The following is a 15,250-nucleotide window of genomic DNA, read 5'->3' on the forward strand; positions in this document are numbered from 1 at the left end:
GCCTGCTGTCTTCCTTTTTGTTGGAGAGCCAATTTGCATACTTTTCCCAGCAGGCATTGCCTGTAAGATACCGCACGCCAACTGGATGTCCATAAAGAGATCCAATACTTTGTAAGAGCGATTATTTGGGTTGTAAGGGATTAGTTTATGGATAGATTAGCATTAGAAAAACAGAGGATCAGAGTTTCGTTCAGGAACAGCGCCACTACTGATCACAGGCCGAGTGTGGTATTGCAAGTCAGCCCAATTCACTTAAAGCGATTGTCAGCACAGAATGACTGTTCAAACCAAGCACAGATGCTCAGAGCATCCTTGGTGCGGCCAAACATTTACCTGCTCCTTCCCACCTTGTTGTTGTTCCTCTATGTCCGCCTCCCCTCTATTTTGATTGACAGCTCTGTATTCATAGAGCCAGAGACGGTCGGAGATAGATGGAAAACAAGCAGCTGGGAAGGTGTACTTCAATGTGTGGCCAGGGTGCACTGAGCTCCGGCACTGGCAGACTCCCTGTAAATGAAGCTTAGCTGCAATACCAAACTCAACCCATGGACAGATGTGGCGCTGTTTATGACAGGAGGCATCAATGCTTTTCTGATTCTTTATAACGCTGGTATAAAAAAAAAAGATATAAGATCTGCAACAGCGCCCCCCTAGGTTGATGGCTCTTTCTGGAATTACAGCTTGCGCCCTATTAAGGGAATGATGACATTTTTTAGGCTAAAAATAAAAGTTTTTGGTGAACTCATACGACTCAATTAAAGAGGAACTGACGGCGCTCCTGATAGGCTTGTTTTGGAAAATTTGTTGGAAATTTGAAGCTCTTGGGATAAAGGCAAAATCTGGAACTACTAAATGCACCCCTACAATTACACCCCCTATAATTACACCCCCAGCTGGGTGCCTAAGCCGCCTCAGTCCACGTGCCTGCAGGATCCCGGGGAGAGTCAGATATAACTCGGCTGTTTATATCACATCATAAAAGTTGTTACCTGATTTCCAAGTGAACGGTTTGATTTCCTGAAGTGTAAAATCGGCTTTTGTAAGAGGCAACAGCATCGCCAAGAGCAGCAGATACTTGTGCATGGTCAGTCTGGGGCAGGCGCCTGGAGCCGCTCCATTTCGTACGCACATTCTGCTGTCGTTCTTCACTTACTTTCTGCTCCTAAAAATAAAAAATAAGAAAAAAAATATGTAATTATAACAATTTCTGCCAAATATTCTTTGCATCAGATAAAAATCTGTAGGGAAGGGATTTAAAAAAAACAAACAAACAAACAAAAAAAAACCTTTTAATACTCCCCTGCCCTCGTCCCTCTTCATACAGCACCTATCTCACTGCTGATGATTCTCCGATCACCCCCCCGATTACACGGGGCACAACGCACATCATTAACGTACATGGCGCACCACGTGATCTAGTGGATTACAGCAGCGCCAGATCCTTCTGGCAGAATAAGACAGAAGAAAGAAGGATGAGGACGATCGGAGGACCGACAGCAGGACTGGGGAAGGCCAAGAAGAGGTGAATGCAACGGATTTATAATCCTAACCCCTTTTATGCCATCAAAATGCACCTCTTAACGGAATTTGCACAAATCAGATTATGAGACTTTAGCTTCCATTAAGCTTCAAGTCTGCAAAAGTAAGAAAATGTAATGGGATTGCCATAAAAAAAAATTCACATTAATCTTTGTTTTGAAGATCTTTACTTTGTTTCTGAAACCCCTGGTGACCTGGACGCAATCACATTGATGATTGTTACAATGTATCAGCGTTGGTTAAACATCTGGAATAAATCTCTGGTGATGGCGATCGCTCTGCATGGGGTTTTGTATTTTCATCGGAAATAAAATGTTACATAGCTTCTCATTGTGCAATTACTTATTTTTATGTCCAATATTTGCAAAATTGCTGCTTCCCGATGGCTACAATGTATCCAATCTAGACAATACTCTCAGGACTAAACAGATCAGCAACACAAGCCTTTATCCTGTCCTGATAGTTTAAAGGGTTGTTATTAGCTTGTAACAATAAGCAACTTTGCAATATACCTCTTCTCAAGAAAGGAGGGATTTTTTTTTAATTCTCTTGTTTACGTTGCTTAGGTTACCGGCCACCACTGCACTATACTAAAATCTAGAGCACACGTTTTGCATGTCCAAGGAGCCACCTAGCAGCAAAAAGAGAATTTGAAAATCTCAAAAAAAAAAATTGAAAAAAACAGCAGAAAAAAGGCAGAGATGCTTACCTGCCCAGGCCTCCAGACAAATGCACTAACAGGGTGCAGTGGACCCATTTAACACAGGTGCAAAAATGCCGATGAGACAACCACTCACAGCCTGCCAATCCATGGAGGGAGGGGTGGTTGTTTGGCATATTATTGCACAAACAAGGTCTGTATGCGGCACTGTTCACACTCAGGCGATGCACGGCATCTGGCTTAGGCTACGTTCACATTTGCGTTGTGCGCCGCAGCGTCGGCGCCGCAACGCACAACGCAAACAAAAACGCAGTTGCGTTTTGAACAAAAAACGCTGCGTTTTGCGCCGCATGCGCCCCCCAAAATCTATACAATGTTTTGCATATTTATTGGAAAACGCATGCGTCGTACAACGCACCACGACGCAAGTACTTGCGTCGTCTGCGTTGTCAATACAAATCAATGGTAAAAAAGGCGCATCGACGACGCAAAAGCGACGCAAACACGACGCATGCGTTTTTTTAAAAGTCAGCGCCGCAAAAAAAATGCAACATGTTGCGTTTGCCGCGCCCTGACAGGTGCGCCCTAACGCCGCATGCGGCGTACGACGCACCAAAACGCATGACAACGCATGTACATGCGGCGCCATGCGGCCCCAATGTTAAAGATAGGGCCGCACGACGCATGCGTTTTGTTGCGGCGACGACGCTGCGGCGCACAACGCAAATGTGAACGTAGCCTTACAGCCTATTGGTGACGACCGTGAGGCCCATACTATTCGATCAGGCGGGCTGCCCACTGCTATCCAAAATGCACCTGTGTTAAATGGGTCCAGTGCATCCTGTTAGTGCATTTGTCTGGAGGCCTGGGCAGGTAAACATCTCTGCCTTTTTTCTGCTGGATTTTCAAGCCCAAGGAGTCCACATTTGTAAGTCCGAGGAATGCACGCTTGCAAGCCAGAGGAGCACACGTCTCCAAGCTCTCCGCTTTAGATCCTGCAAGCACTGCTCTGAAACTGCAGCTTCAGTTTTCATGCGCTCCTCCGATAACACAGATGTAAAGCTATGCTTGCTAAATCAGAGAGAGCACAATTTGGACCAGTGCCCCAGCCATGTTGCAGGCCCAAATTGTCAATCTTTAGGAGCACGCTACCCTGACAAGAAGAAAATTTCTAACTATCTGTTATCTATAAAGAAAAAATCTGACCAGCACCTCCTAGGTGTGAACAGGTGCCAGCTGCGATAGCTGCATTATATAAAAAAGACTACACAGCAGCATCTATAGGAGCCAAGATATATGCAAACACTGAAAACATTGAATCTAAGCTGTATTGTTATTCAGTGTTTGCATATATCTTGGCTCCTATAGAGTGCTGCGGTGTTTTCTTTATCTATCTATATTTTTGCAATTCTGTTTCATAAAAAATTTGGCAGCGTCTTGACTTTTATGGGCACTTTCTTTTTTTGCACCTTCAACTGCGACGTGGTCTTTGGTCATCAAACAGCTGAGATAAGTTCAGAAGAAAAAAACCCAGATAAGAGTTTGTTTCAAACTCCCAATGAAACCAGCAGAACAAGCTCACTGATGGATTCTCAGTTAACTCATTTTGTAGCCAGCAATATACAGTATGATACAAGTGGTTATAGATAAGGTAAATGCTGCAAAATGTTCAATGAAAAACCAAGACAAAAATGTATTTTATCCCAACAAATATAAATAATAATTAATTTTCTTTTATTATTATTATTATCCCCAAAGGTGAATATATTAATATTCTCACTGTCATCACTAGGGGGAGCTTAGGAGCTTATTGCATACTGCTTTATTATTGCAGTCTATGTAATGATCAGTCTATGAAGCTGTCAGTATTTCCCCACCACAGGGAAATAAATCAGCTGAGATGAGCTCAGAAAAAAAAAAATGGTAAGTTACAAACTTCCCATCAGACCATCAGAAGGAGCTCACTGATGGATTCTCAGTTAACCCATTCTATAGCCAGCAGTACACATTGTGACAAGGCGCTATAGAAGGTAAATGGTGCAAAATATTCAATGAAACCCAATTGCGAAATTGATTTTTATCCCAAAATACATAATAAAATATATATGGTAAATAATGAAAGAACATTATCCCCAAAGGTGGATATATTAAAATTCTCGCTGTCAACACTAGGGGGAGACAAGGAGCTTCCTGCATACTTCTTTATTAAGGACTTCTATGTGTGATCAGTCTACGACGCTGTTGGTATTTCCCAAGGACGGACACAGAGTACAAGAAGGGCGAATCCCTTCTGTCAATAGTTTGTGAATCCACAAAAGATCAACTAATGTGTCTAAGCTCAAAATAAACAAATCAGCAATTTAATTACGGCACGCAGTAAATAAATTATGTATTTAATCATTCTGTGCGCTCCATCTGTGCTCCCCTTATAAAATCCAATCTGATGCAATTTGTCTCCGATTCCTCTGCCTGTAATCTTTATTAGCTTCTCTATTTGGAGTTTTAATTTGATGTCTCTGCTACATTATAACAATATACTGTATATTTAATTTGTCTTCGTCAGGATAACGCACCATCTACATTACAGCAAACTGGTGCAGAGAGTGAGAATAATCCCAAAATTGTTGTGTTGCCATCAAATCCTGATCGTCTAGCAATCCGCCAATACGTTTGGGACAAAAGATGGGAATATCCCTTTAAATAAGCGGACTATGAAATTTTACTGCTCTCGTCTCCTTGTTAAAGTGCGGCAGATGAATCCAAAGTTAATAATTACCAATGATTCAGCAGAACAGGAATCGCGGAGTTGCCGTGTGATTGATGTGATGGCGGCTACTCCAGTCAGTCCAATAGAGGAGACATGGCCGGTGGTCTCACAGGCGCAGACCCGCTACATTCCCCTCTTCATTCTATGGGGCAATGTTGTGGGCATGAGCTGTGTTATGTTCAGAAGACACCGCACTGCCAGATCTCTAATTATTGTAAACTTAGATAATGTCATTAAAAATAATTTTCATGTAAAAATTAATATATAACTTAATGAGAACCTGTCACCATGAAAATGCCATCCAATATGTTATAGTGCAGGGGGAGATGAGTAGATTGAGATTTAGTGAGAAAAGATTCAGTATCACCTGACTGTTAGTCATTTAATCCTCTATTTTCTGGGATGTTTTATCCAGTGGGCGGTCCTATCAGTGATTGACAGATTTATTTGCATAAGTGTGCATTGAGAGGTAGATGTCAATCATTGACAGGACCGCCCACTGGACCAAAGATCCCAGAAAGTGAAGAGGATTTAATGGAGGAGAATCAGCGCCGAGGTGATGGAGGAGGCTCCGTGCCCAGGTAATGGAGGAGACTCAATGATGTGGTGGTGGACGTGACTCGGCATCGAAGTGGTGGAGGAGACTCAGCATCGAGGTTGTGGAGGAGACTCAGGGCTGACGTGGTGGTGAAGACTCAGGTGGTGGTGGTGGTGGTGGAGGTGACTCAGCGCCCAGGTAATGGAGGAGACTCAATGATGTGGTGGTGGACGTGACTCGGCATCGAGGTGGTGGAGGAGACTCAGCATCGAGGTTGTGGAGGAGACTCAGGGCTGACGTGGTGGTGAAGACTCAGGTGGTGGTGGTGGTGGAGGTGACTCAGCTCCCAGGTAATGGAGGAGACTCAATGATGTGGTGGTGGACGTGACTCGGCATCGAAGTGGTGGAGGAGACTCAGCATCGAGGTTGTGGAGGAGACTCAGGGCTGACGTGGTGGTGAAGACTCAGGTGGTGGTGGTGGTGGAGGTGACTCAGCGCCCAGGTAATGGAGGAGACTCAATGATGTGGTGGTGGACGTGACTCGGCATCGAGGTGGTGGAGGAGACTCAGCATCGAGGTTGTGGAGGAGACTCAGGGCTGACGTGGTGGTGGTGGTGGAGGTGACTCAGCGCCCAGGTAATGGAGGAGACTCAATGATGTGGTGGTGGACGTGACTCGGCATCGAGGTGGTGGAGGAGACTCAGCATCGAGGTTGTGGAGGAGACTCAGGGCTGACGTGGTGGTGAAGACTCAGGTGGTGGTGGTGTTGTAGGAGACTCAGCGCCCAGATAATGGAAGAGACTTAATGATGTGGTGGTGGACGTGACTCGGCATCGAGGTGGTGTAGGAGACTCAGCGCCGGGGTGATGGAGGAGGCCCAGAGCCGATGCGGTGGAGAAGACTCAGCGCTGAGGTGGCTTATTTCAGGGTGAACAATGTGACTGGCAGTCCAAAATCAGACATGTTTGATGGACACGTATCCCGACCGGTGGCCAGTGCTCCCCATGAAAACTAGACCGTCGGCTGTCGCTATGGTTGGGATCGGCTGACATTAGTCTAATGTGTATGGGGACCTCATTTCCTGTTCCATTGAATACAATCCTGTGCTCCCTGTCATCAGACACTTCAGGCTTCAGTGTATATGACTGCGGTGTCTTTAAATGAGATGGTCTCATCTATATATCACATATGTCCATTGCTGAGAACCTCCACAACCATTCTCCTCCATCGATACAGTATGTATCAGACATCAGCCGCTCCGATTCTATCACTGCTGCACCTATATAAGAGCATTAACCAAGTTCAATCCTTCCACTCCTCATGAATAATTCATACATTTAGCGCCTTTTGTTTTCAGCTCTTCATAATGATATTCACGTCGCTCTTTGAGAAAATTTCTATTACTACTTTACAGCTTTTCTGCAAAGATGCTAATCCTACGATTTTTTATTTTTACGCTATTAACAATTCAGCATTTCCAAAGAAGACATCACGGATCACAAGCCGACGGCTCCGCACACAGCTTTCCCAAAGTTCCTAAGAAAGTTAAGTTTGGGATAACAATGCTACGTCTGGCCGTGTGGAATGAGGTAAGAGTACGTGAGCGTGCCGCCTTTAAGGCAAAGAGACAGACACTTCAGGATCAGGAAAACACTGGAGAGAGAGGGTTCTTTTTCCTGAAATGTCTTTGATGTCCTCCATGTCATCTTTAACAGCATCTCCTGTACACAATAGTGAGCGACTTCCAAGCAGAAGCCGCCTAAAGAATGGTCGGGTCACTTCTAACCGCTGGACTGAAGTGGTTGAAAGAAGCTCAAAAAGACCGAACATATGTGCAGCAAGCAGTTTTATATCACAGTTCATATATTCATTCGTTTTTAGAACTTTTTCAAGAGTAACTTTTATTTCCTAAATCAATAGAACACATAAAAAATAAGAAACTTTGTAATGTATCTTATTAGAGAGATCTGCTTCTTTCTTCTCTTGAACTGATGTTTCTTTCTCAATTCATGGGTAAAATCTATATTCGGTGAAGAGAAATCTCCTGATAAGATAGGAGACGACAGTTGGTGCTTATAAGATTCTATGGAAGAGGAGGTAGAAGAGCTGGAGGCAGAGACGGACATCCTTCTGGAAGTTCTCCTGAAATGACAGTTGCACTGTAACTTGTTTATTACCTGTAAGATGTCCACCTCTAGCCCCTCGCTCCTCCATAGAACTTTATAAGCACCAATTGTCATCTCCCATCTCAGTAATGGGAAAATCTGTCTTTAATGAATACAGCTTTTATAGATTTTGGCCTTGAATTGAGAGTGGAAAGAGGAGAATCAAGCAGATTTCTCAGATAAGACATACTACAAAGTTGCTTATTTTTATATGTATTATTGATTTATGAAACAAAGAAACAAGAAAGAAAAAAAACAAATAAGCACATACCTTGTAGTAAATAAATAAGTAAATAGTTATAGTACTTGTAAATAACATAGGGTGCTTAGTTAAAACTATTTTATTCAAAAAATGTAAAATCCATCCTGTTGTGACAAGGTTTACCCAGTCAGGACGGTGCTGTACTATCGCTAGTATTAAAACCTCACATTATGTACAAGGGCAGAACAGGACCGAGGCCCAACTGTCCAGACACCCGCCCGTGGGAAGCTATATAGATAAAATGCCAAGCTCAAAACTCCTGTATGTAGAAAGTACAAGAAACTAAAGCAAAACCAAAGAAATGAGCCGCAGCACAAGTTGGTATATGCGCAATGTGTAAGAGCACGTTCACACTGCGGCTATTTCATAGACAAAATCCAAGAAAAAAAAACCAAAATGAGCACATACCCTGTAATAAGTAAATAGTAAAAGTACATGGAAATAACATAGGGGACTTAGCTAACACTGTTTTGATTAAAAAAAAAAATTGTCCCGATTAGGTTCACCTTGTCACGATAGGATAGCTTCTTTTTTTATCAAAATAGTGATAAGTACGGTAAGTCCCCTATGTTATTTACTTGTACTATTACTATATACATATTTACGCACTACAGGGAATCTGCTCATTTTGTTTTTTTTCTTGGGTTTTGTCAGTCTGAACGTGCTCCTACACATTGCACATGTACTACGGATTTGTGAAATAAAAATTACAATATTTACTCTTTTAGCGCTTTTTCAGATGGGTTTCGGAGCGTACCCACCAAAAAAAAAAAAATAGATGTCATGCACATGTACCCTAAAAGAACAAGTTTTTTTTTTAGCAATGGTTGCATTATGATAATTAAGAGATTTTACCGCATCTGTTGTACGGATGAATTCCTGTAGGCGCAATGTGAACTGGTTTTACATCAGCATCTATTTAAGAATCTTTGTAGTACCTGAATTGTAGCAAATATATGAAAATATTGATGAGGATGATGATCTGAATCCTCTCAATATGGATACATAGTGACATTTTAGCAGAAGGAATAGTATATTACTGACTTGGAGTTTGAACCCTACGCAAAAATTCCGAAGGAGGTCTGGATCTTATCCTTTTACTCTTGCATGGAGTTGACAGCTGGCTGCTACAGCAATTGCGAGAGACAGGAGTAGATACAAGAAGGACCACAAATGGGGCTGGAAGTATAGGACTGAGGTGTAGACACACAATGGCGAAAGACAGGCTGGATCACAAAGTCTGGGAGTCGGAGTTTGGACACCAAGCGGAAAAACTGAAAGGATGAGGTTAGAATGTAGTCAAGAATAAAGCTCCTCACCAGTTCTCATTCTTAGGCCACATTGACATGTTCAGTATTCGGTCAGTATTTCACATCAGTGTTTGTAAGCCAAAACCAGGAGTGGATGAAAAATGAAGAAGTGGTGATGTGTTTCTATTATACTTTTCCTCTGATTGTTCCTCTCATGATTTTGGCTACAAATACTTATGTAAAATACGGACCAAATACTGAACGTGTGAACGTGACCTTAGACTTGACATACAAGCTCCTCACGAGTTCTTCTTAGACTTGACATATAAGCTCCTCACCAGTTCTTCTTCTTAGACTTGACATATAAGCTCCTCACCAGTTCTTCTTCTTAGACTTGACATACAAGCTCCTCACCAGTTCTTCTTCTTAGACTTGACATACAAGCCCCTCACCAGTTCTTCTTCTTAGACTTGACATACAAGCTCCTCACCAGTTCTTCTTCTTAGACTTGACATACAAGCCCCTCACCAGTTCTCCTTCTTAGACTTGACATACAAGCCCCTCACCAGTTCTCCTTCTTAGACTTCACATACAAGCTCCTCACCAGTTCTTCTTCTTAGACTTGACATATAAGCTCCTCACGAGTTCCTCTTCTTAGACTTGTCATACAAGCTCCTCACCAGTTCTCCTTCTTAGACTTGACATATAAGCTCCTCACCAGTTCTTCTTCTTAGACTTGACATACAAGCTCCTCACCAGTTCTTCTTCTTAGACTTGACATACAAACTCCTCACCAGTTCTTCTTGTTAGACTTGACATACAAGCTCCTCAACAGTTCTTTTTCTTAGACTTGACATACAAGCTCCTCACCAGTTCTTCTTCTTAGACTTGACATACAAGCTCCTCACCAGTTCTTCTTCTTAGACTTGACATACAAGCTCCTCACCAGTTCTTCTTCTTAGACTTGACATACAAACTCCTCACCAGTTCTTCTTGTTAGACTTGACATACAAACTCCTCACCAGTTCTTTTTCTTAGACTTGACATACAAGCTCCTCACCAGTTCTTCTTCTTAGACTTGACATACAAGCTCCTCACCAGTTCTTCTTCTTAGACTTGACATACAAGCTCCTCACCAGTTCTTCTTCTTAGACTTGACATACAAGCTCCTCACCAGTTCTTCTTGTTAGACTTGACATACAAACTCCTCACCAGTTCTTCTTGTTAGACTTGACATACAAACTCCTCACCAGTTCTTTTTCTTAGACTTGACATACAAGCTCCTCACCAGTTCTTCTTCTTAGACTTGACATACAAACTCCTCACCAGTTCTTCTTGTTAGACTTGACATACAAACTCCTCACCAGTTCTTCTTGTTAGACTTGACATACAAACTCCTCACCAGTTCTTTTTCTTAGACTTGACATACAAGCTCCTCACCAGTTCTTCTTCTTAGACTTGACATACAAGCTCCTCACCAGTTCTCCTTCTTAGACTTGACATACAAGCCCCTCACCAGTTCTCCTTCTTAGACTTGACATACAAGCTCCTCACCAGTTCTCCTTCTTAGACTTGACATACAAGCCCCTCACCAGTTCTCCTTCTTAGACTTGACATACAAGCCCCTCACCAGTTCTCCTTCTTAGACTTGACATACAAGCCCCTCACCAGTTCTCCTTCTTAGACTTGACATACAAGCCCCTCACCAGTTCTCCTTCTTAGACTTGACATACAAGCCCCTCACCAGTTCTCCTTCTTAGACTTGACATACAAGCCCCTCACCAGTTCTCCTTCTTAGACTTGACATATAAGCTCCTCACCAATTCTTCTTCTTAGACTTGACATACAAGCTCCTCACCAGTTCTTCTTCTTAGACTTGACATACAAGCCCCTCACCAGTTCTCCTTCTTAGACTTGACATACAAGCCCCTCACCAGTTCTCCTTCTTAGACTTGACATACAAGCTCCTCACCAGTTCTTCTTCTTAGACTTGACATACAAACTCCTCACCAGTTCTCCTTGTTAGACTTGACATACAAACTCCTCACCAGTTCTTCTTCTTAGACTTGACATACAAGCCCCTCACCAGTTCTTCTTCTTAGACTTGACATACAAGCTCCTCACCAGTTCTTCTTCTTAGACTTGACATACAAGCTCCTCACCAGTTCTCCTTCTTAGACTTGACATACAAGCTCCTCACCAGTTCTCCTTCTTAGACTTGACATATAAGCTCCTCACCAGTTCTCCTTCTTAGACTTGACATACAAGCCCCTCACCAGTTCTCCTTCTTAGACTTGACATACAAGCCACTCACCAGTTCTCCTTCTTAGACTTGACATACAAGCCCCTCACCAGTTCTCCTTCTTAGACTTGACATACAAGCCCCTCACCAGTTCTCCTTCTTAGACTTGACATACAAGCCCCTCACCAGTTCTCCTTCTTAGACTTGACATACAAGCCACTCACCAGTTCTCCTTCTTAGACTTGACATACAAGCTCCTCACCAGTTCTCCTTCTTAGACTTGACATACAAGCTCTTCACCAGTTCTCCTTCTTAGACTTGACATACAAGCTCTTCACCAGTTCTCCTTCTTAGACTTGACATACAAGCCCCTCACCAGTTCTCCTTCTTAGACTTGACATACAAGCTCCTCACCAGTTCTCCTTCTTAGACTTGACATACAAGCCCCTCACCAGTTCTCCTTCTTAGACTTGACATACAAGCCCCTCACCAGTTCTCCTTCTTAGACTTGACATACAAGCCACTCACCAGTTCTCCTTCTTAGACTTGACATACAAGCTCCTCACCAGTTCTCCTTCTTAGACTTGACATACAAGCTCTTCACCAGTTCTCCTTCTTAGACTTGACATACAAGCTCTTCACCAGTTCTCCTTCTTAGACTTGACATACAAGCCCCTCACCAGTTCTCCTTCTTAGACTTGACATACAAGCTCCTCACCAGTTCTCCTTCTTAGACTTGACATACAAGCCCCTCACCAGTTCTCCTTCTTAGACTTGACATACAAGCTCCTCACCAGTTCTCCTTCTTAGACTTGACATACAAGCTCCTCACCAGTTCAACTTCTAAGACATTAGTGTAACTTTTCAGACTTTCATCTCTATTGGCAGCACAGCAGAGATAAAGCAGTACAGACGGCGCCATTGACACCTGCCCCCACTCAATTTCATTACAAGTTGCACGGCGGTAACTTTTTGTTATCTTCTTTGGAGACTCTGAACCTCATTACGCTTATTAAGAATCTTAATTACAAAAGTATATTAATGAACGCGGCTCCTCCAAACATCAGAGGAAACACTTAACAACGTTTAAAGTTAGAGGCTCCGGAGAGGGACCTGTCCCATATTTTAATTAAGCGAGAAATCCACAATGCGGTACGTACATGACTATACAACCTAATGTAATAATGCCTGAGGCTCACTGCTGCTGTTATGCATCACAAGTATACAGCAAGCATATACAAATCCTCCGACTATTGTGTAACCCTGCTGAAGTTCTTATGATCTATCACCCACTTAGGAAATACTTAGTTATTTTTGGACTTTTGCTTTTAAAGGATTGACCTACTGAGAATAACCTCCCTTTTAGACACATTGTGGATTAATGTCTTCAGGCCAAAGCTAAAAGGCAAAGTAAGTGTCTTTTACTTATTATGCAGCTGTGAATTCTGCTATTTGCTAACAAGTATTAGTCACCAAAATGTATGTACAGAATGCCTATAATAATGAAGAGTATAAAATAAACGAACACTCCAGAAACCTCCTGGAGATTATTGGAAATTATTGTATTTCTTCTGTTCTTACCACACAAAAATTGGTTTCCAGAAACTTTCAGTTAAAATTATTTTCTTACTCTAAGGCTAGGTGCAGACGACTGCATTGCCTCATCCGAATGAGTGGGGTCAATTATGCAAATCACACCCTGATCCAAGTTTGATCAGTGTGATCATATTGTGATCCGATTCTCTCGGATGAGGAGATAGAAGCAAAAATGTCTCCATGTCCTCCCTTCTGTCACTCTGTGGAAATTGATCTGCACTCAGATGTCAGCCGAGTGCAGTCCGATGGTTTCCGAATATTGGATCAAACTCGTGCATGCTGCAATTTTTTTCCACTGGTTGGCTCGGTCCGAGGAATACATCTGACATGTGCACGGCCCCATGGAATATCATTGATCCAAGTGCAATCCAATTTTTTTTTTCGGACGAAAAATATGGCAATGTGCATGAGTCCTAACAGACGTATCCTTTTTCATATGGTTTTGCCCACTGAAACAGATCTCAAAGGGCTGCGTTTATACTAATTTGGCCCCACATGCGTGTTTCACAGTCAACAACCCTTTTTTTTTTTTTTAGAATATTTTTACAAAAATGACCATAATCTGCTGGTTCAGCATGAATAATGTATTGTAAAGTGTCTATGGATTTATCAAATAAGACATAACGCTGAGTGACGCGGAATTATATGGCCACAGCAGCCTTTATTGATTACAACATATATTAAAAAATGACCATAAAATTATTTTTCTCTGAGGAATTCCGGGATGGCCTAACAACAATAAACAGAATAAATACTCCTCCACTCGCACATCTCCATCTCGGAGTATTAGGTGGTGGTCAGTAAGATTGTTGATTGTCCTTGTAATCCAAGGATGTGTCAAATCCACCAGTACTGGACCTCATCTTTGAGCTGTACGAAGACCGTTGTTCATGAGACAGCACTTTTACCATAAGACCTTGGGTTTAAAGGGGTAATCTGGTAACAAGAAGTTATCTTTTCTTCAGGATAGGTGATAACTTCTAAACTAACAAGGGTCCGGGACCCACCAATCATTGGAATAGGACTCTTTTGTCCCCCATCTGAATGGCGTGACGAGTGCTCGTGCTCAACCTCTGTCCCATTCTGGATGGGAGATAGGAGAACGCCATACTCCACCATCTCCAACAGTCCCATAAAAAATGAATGGACCAGTGGTCAAGCCAGAACCTCTTCATTCAGACGGGGGAACAAAGGGTCCCCATTCCAAGGAAAGGTGAAGATTTCAGAGGTCAAAACCCCTCCGATGTAGAAGATCTCACCTATGCTGTGGATAGTTGATAACTGGAGATGAATGAGTGAATTTCCTAAAATTAGTTTTGGACAGATTTCCTTGATATTGGTCTGAATAAAAGTCATCAAGACCCAAATTGAAATAGCTGGGACAAGACATTTATTATGCATCTCTCTAGATCCCAAAGCATAATAAACCGAGGGATGGGAATGGGTTAAAAAATAAGCACTAGACTCGCCCATCCTGATGAGCCGCCGCAGCTTCCCATCAGGTCCTCGCATGCTTCCTCTTTTCAGTCTTTACTCTTCAAATCCTCCTGCTGCTGACTTAAGGCCCCCATACACTAATGTTGGCCGAACCTGTCGATATCGATGGGTTCAGCCAAAGATCCAATGTGTATGGCGGTGCCATGGGAAAATGTCGATGAGTCATGTCAGATTTTGAACTAACGTTCGCAGAGATGACGTGTCGGCAGGTGACTTTCTTGTAGAGAACATGGGAGCTCTCGGCACAGCGTGGGAGAGTTGGCTGAGATGGCAGTCGGCTGAAAAATTAGTCAACCGACCGCAATGAAATGTGAATGGCCGGCTTAAAGCTCACACGGCCAACTTGGGCACAATGCACAACACCCTTTCGTGGTGATTCTGGGCTAAAGCACGTCATTGATATGTGTCACTCCCATAGGTAACTGTGTGAGACCTAGTCAGCGGTGAAAAATCCAAAGATTGAAGAGTGAACAGTGGCAGCAAGTGGGGGAGCTGCGGTGAAGGATGGATGAGGGTCTGGACAGGCCAGTATAAACTTAATGGGATCATCCATTACTCGGACAGCCCCTTCTCAATCCCTCTATTCCCTCATGGTAAAGTAATAACACCTATACTCGCATCTGTTCCAGCATTGTTCCAGAGGTGTAAGCACTGGGGATCGCGTGACACTATTATGTCACGCAATCCCTGCAGCCATTAAGTAATGACTTCACACTTCTCTCCTTCGGATGAA

At 42.8% G+C, this 15,250-nt stretch overlaps 1 protein-coding gene across 3 annotated transcripts in view; it reads right to left on the reverse strand.

The window, feature by feature from the left end:
* The window catches only part of THSD7B (thrombospondin type 1 domain containing 7B), a 453,156-nt gene that overhangs the window by 356,987 nt on the left and 80,919 nt on the right, over positions 1-15,250 (reverse strand). For all 3 annotated transcript variants that reach the window (XM_077273034.1, XM_077273033.1, XM_077273032.1), the window contains exon 2: positions 990-1,162. In XM_077273034.1, coding sequence (XP_077129149.1) covers positions 990-1,131 — 142 coding nt within the window. In that variant the 5' untranslated portion in view covers positions 1,132-1,162. The remainder of the gene's footprint in view (positions 1-989; positions 1,163-15,250) is intronic.

The sequence above is a fragment of the Ranitomeya variabilis genome, chromosome 7 (assembly GCF_051348905.1).
Source record: "Ranitomeya variabilis isolate aRanVar5 chromosome 7, aRanVar5.hap1, whole genome shotgun sequence".
Classification (NCBI taxonomy): domain Eukaryota; kingdom Metazoa; phylum Chordata; class Amphibia; order Anura; family Dendrobatidae; genus Ranitomeya; species Ranitomeya variabilis.